This window comes from Siphateles boraxobius, unplaced genomic scaffold (genome assembly GCF_051911475.1).
Source record: "Siphateles boraxobius isolate OS27281-9 unplaced genomic scaffold, OSU_SipBor_1 35, whole genome shotgun sequence".
Taxonomy (NCBI): Eukaryota; Metazoa; Chordata; class Actinopteri; order Cypriniformes; family Leuciscidae; genus Siphateles; species Siphateles boraxobius.
Window position 1 is genome coordinate 15,510,460 of NW_027508975.1, and position 20,110 is coordinate 15,530,569.

The window sequence follows — 20,110 nt, forward strand, 5'->3', positions numbered from 1 at the left end:
ACTGAAAACACTGCAGTATCCGCATGGTTGTCTGTGCTGAATGTCAATGTATTTGCAAAGTGTGTTCATTTTCTTTTGGTTTTTACTTACAAAATATTCTATGAAATACAATACCATTTACTGCATTTCCTTCTTTCACTCAACAAAAAAACAACAGTAGTATGACAAATTTTTGTTTTCTGATTTTCTATCAAAACACAAATATAAAACAGCGGGCAGAAAGGGAATCTTCAGGTGACAAAATACATTGAGAGTGAGTGATGAGTGACATTTCAGAAGTGCGCAGTTACTCTGTCAATCTCCAGAAGATCATCCAAGATCTGAAACAAAGAGAGAGCAGAAAAGCTCATGAACAGGAAGCAAGCACATGCGGAGATTATTGCTGTCAGCGCTGCTCTTGAGGTAATTACTGTAGTATCTGATTCAACAACAGGTCTAGTTCTCTCATTTGATTGGCCAAGTGGCATTCAGTGATGCCAGATATTTAATGCTGCTTTTCATATGCAACCGGAATTATTGCGAATATGGAAACATAATTTTAATACTTGAATGTATTTTTTCAGGTTTGAAGGCCTGAAGTAAACTAATAAATAGAAACTATAGTCATTTAAAGAATAAAAAGGGGAAAAGAATTTAAAATTACTAAACGTAATAATTAAAGAAATCGAAAACAAAAATATTTCAATATAAGAACATAATTTGATGCATACTGTATGTATTTCTAATAGTGAAAATGTATTTCTAAAAGTGCCTTTATTTGACTGAATTTCCAGAATCATCAGCAAGCTATCTAGAATGAATTAATCAGTGCGAGTAATGTTTATATGGTTGCCAATGAATTGGATGCTATACTTATATCCAAAATCCATTGGATATTGACTACAAATTTTCTATCAATTCTGACTAATTAAATTTCCCCAAGAAACAGGCAAGAATGAACCTGCACATCATGATTCCTATTCTTTCCAACAACAAAACACTCGAACGTGACAAACTCATAATTCCGATTTCAGAAGTGGGAACTAGGACAGTTCTGGTGGCAAATGAAGACAGCATTAGTGTTTGTAACAGTATGTGACCTTTGTTTGTTTGTTTTTGGCCTCGTCAGCTAAACTATTTTCATTCCCAGAGGGAAAAAAGCTGCATTTTTCAGAAGCACAGGTTAATTTAGATCAAGTTCTTGTCTTTTGAGTATATAAAAAAGAAGGCGCTAGGTTCCCGCACAATTACAAGTATTGCTTAATTAAATAAAATGATTATTCAATATATTTCCAGCACTTATTCATAACTGTCATCTCCTCTGCCCTGCACTGAGGGTGTATCCTTCACTGCTCACTGTGTGACAGTAAGTGTCTTGGAGTAAGCACTCACAATGTCTGACGTTGTGCCGATCTTCTTGGCCAGTTCGCTTCGCTCCATGGTGCTGAGGTACAGGTACTTATTCAGCAGCTCTCCGTCCAGAATGTTCTTCACAGCGTTCTGCAACGTCCGTCGATCATAGTGCAGCATCCTGCAGCAATATACAGTAGGAAATGCTGAGAGGGTACAAAGAAGTGCACTAAAATATGCAACAGAAATGTCAAATCTGGCCAGGAAGTGTCTTTTACTGAATATAACTTTTTAGTTACGCTCTGCCCCAAAATATTTATTGGCTTTTTATGAAATTCTCACGTAGAGTAAAATTTTCTCGCACGTCTGTCCATTCAGGGTCTCATTTGTAAAATGTTAAGTAATTGTTTAAATCTGTTCCAAAGAAAAAGGCAATTCCAGAGATGCAAACAAATTCCCTGAGATACAATTGGAAATCTACCCCAATCTTTAAAAGCAATTCCTAAAAAGTTAATGGAAATCCATTGGTTAAAAAGCATCCCAAGAAGTGGTGTAATGCAATGGCAAGCTGGAACGGTGTAGGGTTTCGCCGATTCGTCAGCAGTACGAATGAGAAGAACCAGTACCTGAAGGCTTTTGGGTTGAGCCCAGCATGATGTGGCAGCATGGTGGTGAGGGCGTTCTGCAACATCAGCAGTCTGCGGTACGTCTTCTCCTGCATTGGCAGAAGCATGCCGACGCCACCGTCCAACGTAGCTGCACAGACACAGAATCACAGTTAAGTTTCTAATGAACTGGTTTAACTAGTTTGGGAATTATAAAATAATGATGGCTCAATGATCAACGTTTCATGAATTTTGGTTGCTAGGGTGTCAAGTTGCCTCCAGAGAAGCAGGTGAAGAGACTCACCGAACCAGGTGATGTGTTTGTTATCCCAGGTGAGCGCTTTTTTGCTGGCCGTGTCCAGAGTGCCACGGCATGGCATCCTCCATAAGGCGTTCACGTGAGCGCCTACGTTAAAGTCTGCTCGTCGCAGCAAACGCATGCCCCCGAAACTCTCTTTGGCTAGAGATGGTACAATGAAGGACATACATTTGATGTGGGACACTGGGAAAGAGCAGTCTAAGAGTATTGCAGAAAGGATCAAATAAATGACTCACCTTCAGGCAGGTACATGTAGACCAATAGGTTTTTGTCTCTGTCTGAAACTAAGAAAGGGTTTAAGAGATTCAAATGAGTGACATTTACAAGAGTGTTTAAGCATAAAACAGAAGAAGATGTTAAGTCACTTACCTAGAAAGCCAAGCTGGTTATTGTCCACCATAAATTCAATGCTATAAACTTCCAGGGGCTTTGCATCCTATGATGAAATAAAACGAAACATGGAACAATCAGACCTGTACACATTTTGACTTCAAAGTATTTATCTATTTATCAATTTGTCACTTCTTAAAATCTTAAAAGTGTATTTAAAAAAATGTACTTCCAGATAACATGATAATGAAATAGGCCATTTTATCATTGAAAATAATCAATTCTAAATATATATTTAAATAAATTACATACAAGTTTCAATAGAAATAACATCAAAGTATATTTTAGTTTTAGTTTAGTAACTGTCACTACATTCGCCAGAATACTTTAACCATATGTCAAAGACAATAGAAATCATTTTGAAATTACATATAAATGTGGGTCAAAAAGGCACTGTAAAGTTCAGCTAAATATTTCATCTAAATGTAAACTATAATACATTTTCATTATATTGTAAATAACATGCAAATAAGTGTCTGAAAACATGCTAAAGTGTATTTCTGGATTTTTATGATAAATTTACAGTGCTATTTTGTTATTTTTTGGAGTTTGACTGCTTTCATCCTCATGAACATTCTGTTAAACTTACTTTGTATTCCACAAAATAAACGTATGTGTTTGGAACTAGTAAATGAGAGCATGTTCATTTTTGGGTGAACTATCCCTTTAAATCCAACTAAATCAAAAAAGGAATTGACTGCACTTGACAGATATTTGACTGCACACTCATGACAGGTTACCCTGCTGACGAGCGAGAGAGTCTTGCTCTCTTCCTGGTAGCGCAGCAGAGAGACGCTCTTCATGACATCAGCAGCGAGGATGAAGTTCTTGATGCTGTGCATCTGGTGGATGTAAAGCTGCGTGTCGATGAAGGCCATGCCAGTCAGATCATTATCCCTCAGGCTCCATAAGAAGATCTGCACACACACACACACAACTCAATCATACAGAATGAACAGAAATGGCATTCTATATTATGTGATGCTGCACATGTGACCGTGTGGTACCTTCTGTCCGATGGCAGACACCAGGTATCCACTGCAGTGACAGAGAGCTGTAACAGGTCCTTTCTGCTCCTTCTCATACAGCACTTTAAACTTATTCTTGGTGAGGGGCTGACCGGGCTCTGGCACGACCTCAATCACATCCACAATCAGGATCTGTCAGACGGAATGAACCCAGACCACAAGTTTGATGAAAAGGATTTACAGAAGCAGGGGCTGCATGTTTTGAACAAAAAAGTTAATTGCATTTTTTCTGATAAAAATGGCAATTTTCTGGGGGGGGACTCTACGTTTGCTGTGCTTGTTTGCAGGGCAGCACAATTTTATAATTATATAACATAATAAATAATATTATTATAAATAATTATTATTAAATATTAAACTATATTATGGTTGCAATATTGCACAATATAATCAGTACAATAAAAAAAAATAACTGTAAAATTACAATACTAAGATTTCAGGCTGTTTTAACTTTCAAGCTGTTTAAAGCACAGATGTATCTTTTGTTTATAAGCGTTTCTCATTACAATTACGGAAAGATGATTGCCTCATGTTGCGTTCGCAGTTGTGTGGAGCAGCATTTACTGCTTGTGTATGAATGAACGCAGTGCTGCGCTTCACTCTGAAACAGGCATCGCAAATATTTATGGAATTAAATCACAGCTGTTGCGATTTATTATTATATTATAAATATTTTATTTTTCCCAATTTTGAGTTCACATGACCAGCAATATTACACTCTCTCTCTCTCATATATATATATATATATATGAATGTACTTCCATTTGATTAAAGGGATTGTTCACCCAAAAATGAAAATTAGCCCATGATTTACTCGACCCTCAAGTCATCCTAGGTGTACATGACATTCTTCTTTCAGAAGAATACACTCAAAGTTATATAAAAAATGTCCTGGCTCTTCCAAGCTTTATAATGGCAGTGAATGGCCGTTTCTGTTTTGAAGTCCATAAAAGTACATCTGCCTATCATAAAAGTGCTCCACACGGCTCCGAGGGGTTGATAAAGGCCTTCTGAAGCGAAGCGGTGAGTATGCAGTCTACTTGCGCCTAATGCGCAACTTACGCCATCAGAAGTAGCATAGTGCGTCAAGGCGTAGCATAAATATCAGAAGTATGTCGCATTACTCGCATAAGTTGTCCTCTAGGCTTAAGTCGAATCCATATGTTGGCCGGAAGCTAGTTATTTCACTTTATGCAGTTTTAAATATGAATATTTTTCTTACACAAACTCATCGCTTTGCTTCAGGAGGCCTTTATTAAACCCCCGGAGCCGTGTGGAGCACTTTTATGTTGCACTTTTATGGCCATTCAATGCCATTATAAAGCTTGGAAGAGCCAGGACATTTTTTAATAAAACTCCGATTGTATTCGTCTGAAAGAAGAATGTCATATGCATCTAGGATGACTTGAGGAAGAGTAAATCCCAAGCTAATTGACATTTTTGGATGAACTATCCCTTTAATGTACTAGTACTTAGTGCACTTGTCAGGAGTGTTTACAGATGTATGTAAGTGAAGACTCACTCTGCCCCTACAGGTGACCTCCTCTCCCTGCAGGAGGCACGTGCCCACGGCCACATATCCCTTCAGCCCTGATATGGTCTCCTGACTCTTCAGAGCCACTGTCTTCATGCACGTCACATGCTCCCACTCCTCCAGGTCAATGCTGACGAAGACAGTTCAATAATATCATACAGACTGTTGTTTATTTTTCGTGATAGCCATCATTTACTCACCCTCATGTCATTCCAACCTAACAAGACTATCGTTTAACTTTGAAACACAAACGTTTCTGTCCCTCTAATGAAAGTTAATGCAAACAAAACTTTATGCATCATAAAGACACATCAAATATAGTTAACTGAAGCTCAATTGTACTTGCTTGACATAAGAAAACCATTGAGGTTTGAGCTTCCGTTTACCATATTGATGTGCGCTTTGTATGTGTTGATCAATGTTTAAATGTGAATAAAAGCCTAAATTAAATCGGTTGTTCATCATATAAAGCGATCATGTCTCTTCAGAAGACTTGAATGAAACCACTATTCATATGGATTACTTTTATGATCTTTATGAACTTTTTGAAGCTTGAAAGTTGTGGTTACCTGGACAGAAATCTCTCAGGTTTCATTAAAAATATCTCCATTTGTGTTTTGAAGATGAACAAAACTCATATGACTTTGTAATGACATGAGGGTGAGTAAATGCTGACAGAATTTTTATTTTTTTGTTGAACTATCCCTTTAAGTGAAACATGAAGGTGGTTCTCACCGTGTGTTTGGGATGGCCTCCCAGCTGACCGGAGAGATGAGCTGAATGGAGAATTTGTCCTGCTGAGGGTGGATGTACCGCTCATCTGAGAGAACAATTAAACTATTAAGACCCCATCAAATCAGACACATTCATTTTCTCCATGTACACATCCAAACAAAGTGTCACACCTCTTTCAATGGTCTCAAACTCCTTCTCTTCTCCAGTCATTCTGGGAATACGAGTGCACTGCTCTTTAACACTGCTGCACACAGCATACACCTGAAACACACACAATGGACCCAAAAATGACACAAAAGTGTTTGGTTACCAACATTCTTCAAAATATTTTGTTTTATGTTCCGGCGAAGAAAGGAAGTCAAACAGGTTTGGAAAAACATGAGAGTTTTAGTACATGATGACAGAATTTAGATTTTTCTGTGAACTGTCCCTTTACAGGTCATAGATAAAGTTAAAAGTTTAAAAAATTATGCTCAATTATGACTACATTCAGGGAACTCTTTATCTACATCCCACAGCATTTGTATTACCTTGGATTCCATGTGGTACGACACATAGTGGACGGTACACCTGAGTGGAATCTTGCGGACAGGCCAGGGAGCATCGTATGAGAGGTAAGTGGGTAACACACTAATCCTCAGCTCGCCCTAAAGAGGCAAATGCACAGTTACACATTTAACCTGTCAAGATCATCTTCCCAAGATATCCTGATGCATTGGAGGGTGAATAACACTTTTAATATAATATAAAACACACATTACATTATTTAATATAATATAATAAAACAAGTCATTTAACATCCAATACCAAACGCTAATGTACATTTTAGAACTAGTTTGTACCTGTTTGTTGAAGTAGAGGAATCCTTTGGGGCAGTTGATGTTGTGAAAGGGAGAGAAGGACTCGATAGCGCCATCTATTGTCATGGGGTGGAGCCGCATTGCCCCACGAGAGGTCACCAACATCCAGTGAGGAGACGGCCCGCAGATAAACACCTGAAAAACAGCGCCAACCTATATGTAGTGCTTATTTTACAAATTTAAGCTTGGCTTTAGGAAGAAAAAAAATTGGATAGACTGTTCAAATCGGTGCCAATGTATTGTATGCCAGCTCTGATAACTGCCAGCAGTTTTGTTATTGTTAACAATAACTATTGAAAAAAATTTTAGTAGCTGAAATAAAATAAAAATATATAAATATTAGATGAAAAAAATGGCCTTGGCAGCTAAGTACTAAAGTACTGGAACTCAAATTACTAAAACTGAAACAAGAATAAATGAATAAATCAACTAAAATAAATAAATAAAACTCATAAAAAAATAAAAGCTAATAAATTTTTTTATACATACTATAATAGTACGAAAAGAATACAAAAATAAACGTTATTACCTTATATGCATTTAGAATTTAACACAATGTAAAGGCACCAATAAAAAAAGAAAAAGAAAATGACCAGAACTATACAGTTTTTAAACCAAGTCACAGACAGACGTACCCCTGCGTATCCTGAGATGTCCTGGAAGTATCTGAATCTGGCCACACGACCCTTGACCACCAGAGTCTCCTCTCCCTGACCCTCAGGCTTCTTGTCCTTTCTAATTTTGGACTTCTTCTCTCTGAAGTTAATGTTATGAGGCATCTGACAGGAAGAAAACAAAGTCACCACTCTTCATCGTTCAAGCATCATTAGAGTAAATGTCCAGAGGAGAGTATTTAGTGTTGGCCTGTACCTTCTTAAAGCGCACTTTCAGGTTGCTCTGAGCTTGCTGCTGGTCGTATGGAAAGGCCTCATAGATCAGAAGCTCTTGATCAACATGCGCCTGTTAAGATTTGATTGACAATTACAGTCAAATTAAAACCGTAAACTTCATCTCATCCAGAAGAGCAGGTTTCTGTGATAAACTTACCAGCAGGTAAGGACGGCTGTGGTTGTAGCCTAATGACACAAGAGAAACTTCTTTGACCAATGGTATGTCTCCCTGCCTTGTCACTTCCTCCTTTTTGAGCTCCCCTTGAGTAGCCGATTGGCTAGCAGAGCTGTCAACTAAAACACGTTGACCAACAGGGAAATTTTTCACCAGGAAAACCAAGCGCCAGTCGGGAATCTGGTAGATCTGATTAAGAAACGACAAAAGAATTTTAACAACCCATAATAAGAACAAAACACTCATTTTATGTTTTACATGTGCTATATATGAAAGCGTATACCATGAAATAGCCTCTAAAGACTCATTTAGTGTCATTGATGTAGCATACTAAGCAACCATAAAGGAAGATAAACTTTTCATCTTTGTATTTTTGGGTAAATCATATGGATTGTAGAGTCATAAAAAGGGACATTTTAAAATTTTATATGAAATAATAAAATATAAAAAAAGTAACTTAATTTTTTAATAATTACAAAACATTCTTTTCACCACAAATCCAACTTAAATCCATACAGCTCTTTCAAGGAAATCTCTGTAAATCAGTGAGTATGTTCGTCACCTCCATGACTCCGTTCTCTCTGACCAGCAGACACCAGTGTGACGGCTCCAGTCTGCTCTGGCCACCCTCTCTTCCTGACTGAGTCGAGTTCCCTGCTGCAGAGCCGCGGCTGGACTCTTCTTTACTAGGGCTGGTCAGAGGGTTCGACTCCCCATACAGCATCTCCTCCTCATCATCCAACGCATTACTGGCACAGAACATAAGGGACAGAAAATTAATAATTATAGACAAAAGTCACAAGACTGGAAATAATAGCATTTTAATAAATGAGAGAGTGGATACCCGATGTCCTGGATAATGGTCTCTGTCTCTGATTGGGTTCTGATGGGAGCTTCCTCTTTGGCCAGGAAGTTGGCCTTGTTCTCAGTGGTAAACATGCCACTGACGTCACGGTATGCACACAATGTAATAACACGTGATTGCTGAAAAAGAAAATGAATTGGTCATATTGAGAACACTTACAAAAGTATTCAACATTTAATGCATTTCAGGTCATTACTGTATTTCGGTAAAGAGAATATAATGATATTAATGGTAATTACAAAAAAAGTTTTTTATTTGTATTATTGTGCATTTATATATGTATATGTGTATATATTATTTATACTATGTTACCATTGCTACTATTTGTTTGTCATGAAAATAATGACAAATAAAAAACTTTGGTCCTAAACATAGGAATCATTTTCTTTATTTGCTTTAGAGGTAAAATACAGTTTTTCAGAAAATACATTTCATGAGTTCAGCATAAAATACACTACTGTTCAAAACTTTGGGGTCAGTGTGATTTTTTTTAAAGAAATGAATACTTTTGTTCAGCAAATATGCATTCATTTGATCAAAAGTGATGGTAAAGGCAATTATAATGAAACAAAAAAATCTATTTCAAATAAATATTTTTTTTAACTTCCTATTCATTAAAGAATCCGGAACAAAATTATCAGTTTTCACAAAAATATTAAAAGCAGCACAACTATTTTCGACACTGATAATAATACAAAAATAATAAAGCAAATCATGTATTAGAATGATTTTTGAAGGATCATGTCAGACTGAAGACTGGAGTAATGTGCCAAAAAATCAGCTTTGTCATCACATTTTAAAATATATTTAAATAGAAAGACACCAAACTTATTTTAAATTGTAATAATAATTAATTTTCAATACTATTTGTTTTTTAACTGTATTTTTGATCAAATAAATGCAACTTTTGTGAGCATTAGAGACTTCTTTCAAAAGTATTTAAAAAATCTTAGTGACCCCAAACTTTTGAACGGTGAGATATCTGCATGGACTGACCGTGTGGATTTGTGGTTTCTGCAGTGCCAGACGGTGGCTCTTCCCCATGTACGAGTCACTCTTCAACACAAACATGGTGACCACTCCCTCTGCTGTCATGATGACCACGTAAGGATCGGCCACAGAGCAGTGCACTATGGGAGAGCCCAGGTCCACAGGTATAAAGTGGAGCTGTGTCACTGAGTGCAAGAAGAAACAGAGACCAGATGAAATACAGGTCATCCATCATATGGTCATAGTTAAAAAAATACACTGATGATGATGTGCTCCCTCACCTCCCTCTAGCAGTCTGATGCCCATAGGAGACACCTGGATGATGTATTTATTGTCTCCGATGTTGCCTGCATACACAGTGGGACCCTGTGTGGCAAAACCACTAGTGTCCAGCTCCATAATCTCCTGACCAGTCTGCAGGATCTGAACACACACAGCAAGAGCAATGAAAAAAACACTGTAAAGCTGAGGTCACATTAGCAAAATTACTGCTAAATTTCACGGGTAAGTGACTGCCAGCATTATGATTGGTTGAAAAGTATCCAATGAGCATGAAGCTCATATGAGATAGCAGTGATGGGAATATCTGTCAGCCTGGAATGGCATACTAGCATACTGCTTACTATTGACGATATAATAGATTGCAAATAACTCTTGGCAGTCTAAAAAAAACAATTTGTCAAGGAGAGGTTGAAAATTATGGCAGTACATTAAATGGAAGGTCAAGTCAAGTGCATTGTATTGTAGATTACAATACTGCAGGGCGCTCTATTCTATGCCCATATATACTGCATACAGTCAACACAGTAAAAGTAATAAGGGTAGTATGATATACAGAATATAGCCTGTGAATACCATAGTGGAGTCTTCTCTACTGAGAATGAGGAAGCCGTGTTTGTTCTTATCATCCTCTACTGTGGGCTCCTGCTTCTCCTCCTCAGGACCCTCACTATCGCCCTCTGCTGGAGACTGCAGACATGGGTAAAGCAGTTAGAGTAAAACAGCTAAACAAGACTACTATTTGTGATTTATCAAATAGAAGACATAAGAAAAGTGTAAGGTGGCTGTAACAAATCACCTTTTCAGGTTTATCCTCACAGTATATGACTGTCCACATGTCATGGCATCCAGGAAGTTCAAACGTTGTGACCACCTGCGGTCTGATGCTTTTCTATAAACCAGCAAAACATATCACAAGTTTAATATAATAAAGTAATAATGGTAGACATATATGTACTTTTCAATTGCCAGTGGCCAATATATTGTTAATATATACAGAATGCGAGGCATATAATGGCAACACTGCTTTTTTGCAAAAAGTGCTTTTTTACTCTGTATGTCTGTGGTTTTGCAGTACGACTATATAAACACTCTTAAATCAAGAGACATTTAAAATGCAAAATGACATAAGATAAGAAGCCTTGTTTCCGAGAACTGTATTATTAAAGGTGCAGTAAGCGATTTCTGAGAAACGCTGTTAAAAGTGGTTTGGACAGAGCACCACAACACAATTTTAGCTAATCATCAGTAGAGGGCGTATACACTTATGATGGAGGAGAGAGAGTGAGCAAGAGGGAGATTTGAAGAAAGATTGTAGAAAGACAGAGAGACATTACAAAAGAGAAAAGGTCAAAATATCACTGGAAAAAAAAAGGGTTATGATCAGGCAAGAACGTTAGGATCCGGGTTAATATTAGAAAATACTCATCAATGGTGTTGACTTTTGAATTACACATGGTTTGTCTTTAAGCGTATTAAAAAGATCACAGACATATAAACAACATAAAAAAAATCTTGATTTTCACCACAGGGGGACTTTCACATCGGTCTCGTGTGAACAAACTGGTGAGTTGAGAAAGATCGCCATTCAAATCTGGTCTTCATATGAGTTTAATATGAATCTCCTGAGACTTGCCATCAGATTTTGAAGGAAGGGTCACCTTTTCATTCTTTATTACCGTTTTCCACATTTAAGAATAATAGTAAAGTAGTTAAAACTACATAACATAAATGGAATTATGGGAATTATTAAGGAGACCAAAACTCTTATATTTTTTCTTAAGTTTTTAAGACACATTGGACATTTGAGATCATGTCCAGGTGATGGTTGCCAGGTGTAAATGGGGCCTCATAATGAACAAATAACACTAGTTTCATCCATCCATGATTACAGGTGTCTGCAATAATAACCTTACCTGCAGTACAGAAAGAGCTCCATTCTTGCCGTATCCTGAGCACACCACCACCTCCAGATCCGGCTCTGGGTTAGTTTGAAACTGATGGAAGAATTGACATTGTATCACAATTAATCAGAAAACTAATATTTTTTCCCAACCCAACCGTTAAATGGAACTAATAATGTTTGAGACTAAATATGTCTCACTTTTCATGCTGTGTCTCAGGGCTCAGTATTAAATACCTCACTAATCACAACTGGAATAGAATGCCAAAATCAAGAAATAAGACACAGTTTAGCACTTCCGGCTCCATCATCCTGAAGTCAATCGTTTTTTTGAATGAGTTTTTAGTTAAATGCCTGAAATAAGGTCTCTGATTAACAAGCTGAAGGTATTTTCTTGAATACCTTTTAGGGTTGCTAACAAGCATCTAAATGGGACTACAGAGGTTGTCGGGGACAATAAACGTCTTCATGATGAAACTCATCTAAGTCCCAAGTCCACTTTCACAGCCTCAATGGGTTTATAATTGCCACTCTTGCAATTCTAACTCAAACTTTTGAGGAAAATGCTTTTAAATAAAGACTGAAAGGTTACGTACATAATGCAGTTAAATTCGGTTGTCAGTTCACCTTTTAGTGCTCCCGTTCTGTACACACAGCTCAGTATTTTACAGGAGTGATAAACACATTCTAAAACCAAATTAACTGCTGAAAAATGCAGGTAGTGACAAACGCCTTAACAAAAATTCTGTTTGTACAGAATTAAACTGAACAACTAGTTGTTAATGTCATATTTAAACGTGTATCAGAGATGTGTCTCTCATCTGTATGAGTGTGGTACAAGAAACCACAGGGAAAGTGGTATGAGCTGAGTCATTCGTGTTGCCAGATCTAGCTAGAAAAAATCCAAACAACAATGGAAAAATCAATGGGTTTTTGTCAAGGGAACCAGAGTGATGCGAACTTACGGGGGTTAGCTTACAAAAATACGTCATCACTGCAGTACTCTATAGAGAAAATAAAATGTACCTCTTCAGACAAGAAGGCCGGTTCTCCCATGGAGGCGCTGGCACAGGGTCCAATGTTCAGTATGCTGTCACAAACCTGGACATAAACATCAGATGGCCCATCAAATCTAGTTCAATACATCGTTTCGTACAGGAAACAACATTTGAAATGTACATATGTTGTATTCACAGACCCTAATATTGTAAATGAAATGTGTTATAGAGAACAGATTAGATAGGACCTCACCTCAAATGAGTATGTAGCCAACTGAGTGCCTGACTGAGCCTCACTCCCGTACACCTCAATTTCATCAAGCTCATCAGGTAGATTCGCCTTACCTAAACACATCAACTCACACACGTATATCCAAAACACACTAACACAAATATCTGTTCATGTAAAACACTGCGATTAATTACACTACCTGCCCAGCTAGCCGTGGAATCCACACGCTTCTTTTTATTTGGAGGCTCTTCCTGGAAGATAGAGTCATTTAATATGAGGAAAAAGCTTCAGATTCTTTTTACAAAAGATTTTATGTTTAAGGGGGGCATTTCATGAAAAACATATTGTGAATGACAAAACTATCATTTGGCTAGATCTCAGCATTAGAAAAAGAGTGGCTAAACCTTATTTTGATAATTTCGGTCAAAACAGTTTAAGTGACTGACAAAACCAGAAGTGTATAAAAAAACAACTGCAGTGATGGACAACTTACTGCTGCAGCTTATATGCGTTCATTCCTGCATGTGCACATGTAGTGTCCTTCTAAATACACTACAACAGTATATTTTTTAATATATATATAATTGCAGATAATATAATATTGAAATTAATGGCACAAGTGTACTTAAAGAGTTAAATTTCATGACTATGTTTCTTAAAACACTTAAGTACACTTTTATAAAGTTCACTTTCTAATAATGTCAAATTAAAAGTTGTTATAAAGTACATCTTAAATCATTGTTTTCAGCGTTTGTCATGCTTTAAAGTACACTTATTTCGACGTGTTTACTAACAAACTAAAGCACATGTGAACAACATGATTTTAATTTTAACTTGGTGTGAAATTCAATAAAAAGTTAATGGCCTTTAAACGTAGTAAATTGCAACATTATCATTACAAATGTGTAATTACAAATAGATCAATACAATTCATGACATTAAAGTATATTTTAGTGCCCCATTAATGCTTTCCAGTACATTCAGCAGGACAATTAAACCAGATTTCAAAAAGACTATAGAAGTAATTATGAAATTACATATAGTACAATAATACATTTTCATTTACTTGCAAATAACATGCAATAAACATCAGATGACCTGTCAAATCTAGTTCAATTAAGTGTCTGAAATCATTACATTTAATTGGCACTGAAATATAAGCTTTAAAAGTATATCATTTCCAAAAGAAGAACTCTTTTATGCTATTAAGTAGCCTATGCTAAAGGGATGTTTTCTTCACAAGGGATCACACACACACACACACCTGTTTCTCTTTATCCTCATTCTCTTTGCCCTCTTCCATTAATGTTTCCTGAGGTTTCTCTGTGTACCTGAGCAGCAGTGAGTTGCCCAGACGAGAGCCTAAGAACAGATAACCTGCCTCCATTGTCATCATCTGAGAGGAGAGAGAAGGAAGGAGCATGTGAGTATCTGTGAGCAAGCACAGAGGATTGAAGTCTGATGTTTTCTAAGACTGTGAAGTATGTTTTAAGTGGCTTTGACACAGCTAAACACTCACACAGGTGGTCAGGACACTGGCGGCAGCCTTATCGAAGTGGAACGCCCGCACGCTCCTCATGCCATCTGTGATGAGCGTCAACACGTAACTGCACACACAACAAGACACTCAGTCGAGCAACACTCGAATTCAAATGACCAGTTAACACCAATCCAGTTTGATGGTCATAAAAACAAAAGATCTCACATTTCTCCTCCTTTAAGTGAGATAACCATCTTATCAGAGGTAATGAAGGATGCTTGAGAACAATCCAGCGTGATCTTCACTTCCTCCTGTGGCCCTAAAGAGCAAAAAAGATTGAATGGAAACATCAAAGTGAATAAAACTCATCAATTACAGTAGTAATCATAAAGACTTTATGAAAAAGTCCAGAAGCACTCACTCAAGGGGAAAGCTGTGGTGCCATTGGTCTGACTGTTGAGTGACACTCCAAACGGAGGAACACTCTGGTTTAGATACAGCAAGGAATTCACAGCGAACACCACAACTCCACCTGAAGAAAAAAACAACACTATCATGCAAACAGTATTGAATGAGTTTTCATGTATATTGGACATTGACTTGCTGTCCCTTCATTCTCTGGTAAAAATCGCCTAATTTATAAATAAACTAATTTCAAGCATTTAAACAGGACCATTTCAATCAGAAGGTCTTCATGTTACTGCTGTCACATTTAAATGTTTAAATTATATTAATCATACTAATGCATTTAGAGATAATATTGGTTCAAATTTATATAGTTGAAATACAGACTTTTGAAACGTTAAGGTAAAATAAGACTCAAAAACATAAATAATACACACGAAGAACTGTAAATATTATTTTTCTGATATGATATAGTAAAATGTATTAATTAGGTTTAAGGAAACTGTTCCCAATCTCTATAAAATACAAACTGTCCCCATAATACAGTGGTTCTCAACCAGATCTTATAATACATCTTACTAATTAGTTCTAAAATATTTTATCTGGTGGAAATTAAGTTACAAATATTTGTAAAACAATCCCTAATACTTATCTAGTAAATAAAGGACGACTGGTAGAGTGACTAAAGTCCCCTTAAAAACATTCAGCTCCTAAAACTTCTGGAATCCTGAAAATGAATTAATTTAATGATTTTATTCATATTAATTAACAAAAACAAGGGGTGTCAATAACTGTAACGTCTCAAAGTAACTGTAAAAAGGACAAACCGTAAACTTTACAGTTCAAATAATACAGGTTTTGACAAACACAAAGATTTATAAAATGCAGTGCTCAATTAAATCATCACCTTTTGAAGGTTAATAATCACATTAAACCATATCTCAATTCCTGTTTTCTGTTGCCAAAATTAAGACCTCTTGAAATGATAATTAAGACTTTTCTTAAACCATTTCAGATATTTAAGACTTTTTATTGCTTTAAATTTGATACAACTGAATTTAAGACTTTTTAAGGACCTGCGGGGACACTGTGGGGGACCTTGGAGTCAAAAAGGTTGAGAATCACTGCCATAAAACCAGAGATCAATGTCTACATGAAGCACTTGCAGGTAGAGGGAAGCATGGATGATATTTTACCGATGGGTTTGGGAACAGCCATGACCTGAGTGCAGTCAAAGGGCAGGTTACTCAGCGACCAGATGACTGGATGAACCTTCTGCATGATGTTTAGAGAGATTGCCACAATACTGCACGTGTCCTGACGAACTGCTACACGCCTAGCCACAAAAAACACATCTGTTTATCAGCATGTGGAGAGGTGTCTCAATACAACTCATACCCCTGGATCTCACAGACAAGGCTTAAGCCTAGTCCCTGACTGAAATACATGTTTGAGCTGTTTTAAATGAAAGCACCTTGCACTGATATATTTTAAAATATGTCAGTGTCATTGTTTTGTCTCAAGATGCACACCAGTAATTCTAAGCCATTTTTATAAAAGCTACTTGAATGCCCTAATTGAACTAAGGCCTTATCCTGGCTTAAAGGACAATTCCGGCCAAAAATGAACCTAGGGGTAAATAACACATGGGTACCGAGTCGACCGTTCTCTGGGATGCGTTTTCATGATAATTGAATGTCCCCAGTTTTATCTTTAATTTTAGTTTTTACCACAGATGAGCTTATAACGCTAGTATATAGGGCATAGAATGAGTAAAAATAAAAATCGCTAGTTAATACCACTAACAAGTCTCAAAATAGCCCCACACTAACAGCCGAGACTGTTTTCCAAAGATGACTCCTGCCTAAATACGCGAAGTGTACTGTCTTTATAAACTATCTTCTTATTAAACTCTCTGTACACTTACAAAGTTCTCAATGCTTCGGTTTGCAGGTAGAGACCCTCATTATGCTACCGTGTTAGTGTGGGGCTATTTTGAGCCTTGTTAGTGGTATTACCTAGCGATTTTTATTTTTACTTATTCTATGCCCTATATACTAGCGTTATAAGCTAATCTGTGGTTAAACTAAAACTAAAGATAAAACTTGGTACATTCGATTATCATAAAAACGCATCCCAGAGAACGGTCGACTCGGGACCCATATGTTATTTACCCCTAGGTTCATTTGTGGCTGGAATTGTCCTTTAATTGAAGCCCTGTCTGTGAAACCAGGCCTAAGTCCGTCATGCTAAAGACTTATTGCATATGATTGAGACAGGAAATGAAGTGTTGATAAGCAGATAAACAGCCATACCCAGGCCATGTCTGATTGGGCTCAAACAGAATAAGAAGTGTGGGCTCGTAGTAACCATGGAGAAACTTCATATCAATGATGTTTAGGAGTTTCTCATCCAGTTCACGAACATCAATTATGTAACTGGGTAGAAAACTTGATTTCTGCCTGAAAGAAAAAAAACATTTTCATTGAAATCATGCTGCAAAAAATTACTAGTTTCATTTTAATAGAGTCTGATACACTACTGTTATTTCAGTCTTTTTTGAAAGAAATAAAAAAATGTATTCAACAAATTTGCATTCAATTGATCAAAAGTGACAGTGAAGACATTTATAATGTTACAAAAGATTTCTAATTCAAATAAATGCAGTTCTTTTGAACTTTCCTCCATCAAAGAATCCTGAAAAAATCGGTTTTCCACAAAATTATTAAGCAGCACAAATGTTTCTGGAGCAGCAAATCAGCATATTAGAATGATTTCTGAAGGAGCATGTGACACTGAAGACTAGAGTAATGATCCTGAAAATTCACCTTTGCCATCACAGGAATAAATTAAATTTTAACAATATATTAAAGTAGAAAACGTTTTTTCGGAATTGTTATAACATTTCACAATATTACTGTTTTACAGTATTTTTGATCAAATAAATGCAACTTCATGCAATAACATAAATCACAAATTTTTAAACAGTAGTGTTCAAAAATCTGTGCAAATATTTAGAAAATATTTCTTTGTACCCCTCTCCCACAATCCCTTCTTGATCATCGGTCAGCGTGTCCTTCCTGAAGGGCAGAACCACCAGACATGTGCCGTACACCAGCATGACAGCGCAGCGGTTTTCTGGGTCCACTCGCACCATTGGAATGTGCACATTCTGAACAAACCCTTCCTAAATTAATCCAAATATAAAGCACAGAACAATCAAAACACAGATCTTCGCAGAACGGCAGTTCAACACATGCTCTTGAACGCAATACACACTCTCAACTCTGGTTCCTCAAAATAGTGCAGTGACAAAGTCTTGAGGTCATGTGTGCCTGGATCATACTCCACAATTGAGAGCTGAAAAAAAAAACAAAAAAAAACATGCAAACATTAGATTTACTTATTATTTAAACTCTCCTCAAAGCTTTACTTTTGCAGGAAGTAGCTGTGATGTAGTCAAACATACCTTGGCATCTTTGAAGCTCAGAAGCAAGGCGTCTCTGTTGGTGGCCGCGAGCTGAACACTGGCCATGGACATCACATTTCCAAAGAGAGAGAAAGACGCCACCTGCTCCAGTTTCTCTTTACGACTCTTGCCATCTACAAGGTTTATTATTGAACATAATAATAATAATCAAATCCATCTTATTACAGAATACTTGATTACAGATAATGAAATTAAAAGACCTACCTGATGGCTTTTCTGATTTAGAAGTGCTCTAGAATGAAATTAGAACAAATTATAAAATTTTGAAAATTATATGTTTTTTTCAATGTTTTTTAAAGAAGTCTCTTATGCTCACCAAGGCTACATTTATTTTGTCATAAATACAGCAAACAATTTTAATATTGTGAAATATTACAATAATATATATTTGGTGGTCATTGAGGAGATTCCCCCGGTCCCTTCCATATGTAAAGCACTTTGAGCACCCAGAAAAGCGATATACAAATGTAACGAATTATATGTGTGTGTGTGTGTGTGTGTGTGTGTGTGTGTGTGTGTGTGTGTGTGTGTGTGTGTGTGTGTGTGTGTGTGTGTGTGTGTGTGTACCACACTTGTGGTTCCTCGAATCAGACACCTATGTGAACTGACTTCATACATCCACTTATCCACTTTCTTAAATGACAGTTGCTGTGTCTAAATATCTTCGTACATTTCATTTGACAGCTTTACTTCAGAGACATAAAACTCTCCACCCTCACCTCCACATCATAAATGATCCTGTAGACATACAGCTGAGATGTCCCTGCCACCACCAGGTTTTTCTCCTGGCTGGAAATGAAGTTGCAGTACACGGCAAACTCCACAGCAGTGGGCGGATGAGCCTGACGGTAAACTGCATACATGATGAAGAGCAGCTCCTCTCAGAGTCAGCAGCACCTAACGAACCAAACACAGTGTGGAGACTAAGTTAAAGTTTCATTCATACTGATGCTGTTTGCTTCTTATCTGACCCTTTACAGACTGTACAGTGGGACGTTACATTCTCTAACACTACACACAACCAATAATACGCTAAATATACACATTCGCTGATTTATTTGATCGATTTATTGGTTTCTACGCAGATTTTAAGGTTTATTGACATTATTTGCATGTCAAGCATATCCTGCTAACATGCTAGCTAGCTGTATTTTATCATAATAAACAATTTGTACATACGCAAAATAAACTTGAACATACCTGCGAATGATTATGCAAATTTTCCAATGAGCCCTCTGACCACTGGGTCTCATGAATATAGATATTTAACACCAAACTCAGCACATAATCAGCACACTGGACAGCACTTTTCATTCATTATCCCAGAATTACTCGCGCCAGCAGTGCTACGCTGAAATGTGTCCGAGATGCGCAGTTTGCTCAATCCGAGTTCCTGCCACTACGAGGAATAATGCGCATTTTTATTCACCCTACTTTGAATTTATCGAACGATAGATAGAGTATTATTACCGGTAGTATTTTAATACATATAAATATAAGTAAACACTCAGTAATAAAATAAGAACAACTGTAAAAATTACAAGCAATAGCACAAATAAATACAATCAGGACTGAGGGGGCTGGGGCCCCTGGGCTTGAGTTT

General features: G+C 36.9%; 1 protein-coding gene across 1 annotated transcript; it reads right to left on the minus strand.

Moving 5' to 3' along the window:
- Positions 1–27: 27 nt before the first annotated feature.
- On the minus strand, positions 28–19,889 carry cpsf1 (cleavage and polyadenylation specific factor 1). Its single transcript, XM_077196532.1, has 38 exons — positions 19,708–19,889; positions 19,227–19,404; positions 18,712–18,739; positions 18,487–18,620; positions 18,297–18,377; positions 18,053–18,204; positions 17,333–17,479; positions 16,214–16,353; positions 15,034–15,144; positions 14,838–14,931; positions 14,652–14,739; positions 14,397–14,528; positions 13,332–13,383; positions 13,154–13,245; positions 12,929–13,003; positions 11,916–11,996; positions 10,799–10,891; positions 10,576–10,689; positions 10,002–10,143; positions 9,727–9,905; positions 8,710–8,849; positions 8,428–8,614; positions 7,848–8,054; positions 7,671–7,760; positions 7,436–7,579; positions 6,783–6,935; positions 6,471–6,587; positions 6,111–6,201; positions 5,941–6,025; positions 5,194–5,335; positions 3,651–3,803; positions 3,384–3,560; positions 2,623–2,689; positions 2,490–2,537; positions 2,239–2,394; positions 1,956–2,085; positions 1,372–1,510; positions 28–320 (listed from the first exon to the last, which is right to left on the minus strand). Exons 2-38 carry the CDS (start codon positions 19,368–19,370, stop codon positions 273–275), a joined length of 4,353 nt encoding a protein of 1,450 aa, XP_077052647.1. The 5' UTR covers positions 19,371–19,404; positions 19,708–19,889; the 3' UTR covers positions 28–272.
- Positions 19,890–20,110: the final 221 nt, after the last annotated feature.

Coding starts and splice junctions, on each gene's coding strand:
- cpsf1 (XM_077196532.1), bottom strand. CDS start 19,370: ATGTATGCAGTTTACCGTCAGGCTCATCCGCCCACTGCTGTGGAGTTT. Junction 18,740..19,226: donor GGATCATTTATGATGTGGAG/GTGAGGGTGGAG, acceptor ATTTCATTCTAG/AGCACTTCTAAATCAGAAAA. Junction 2,538..2,622: donor TAACCAGCTTGGCTTTCTAG/GTAAGTGACTTA, acceptor ACCCTTTCTTAG/TTTCAGACAGAGACAAAAAC.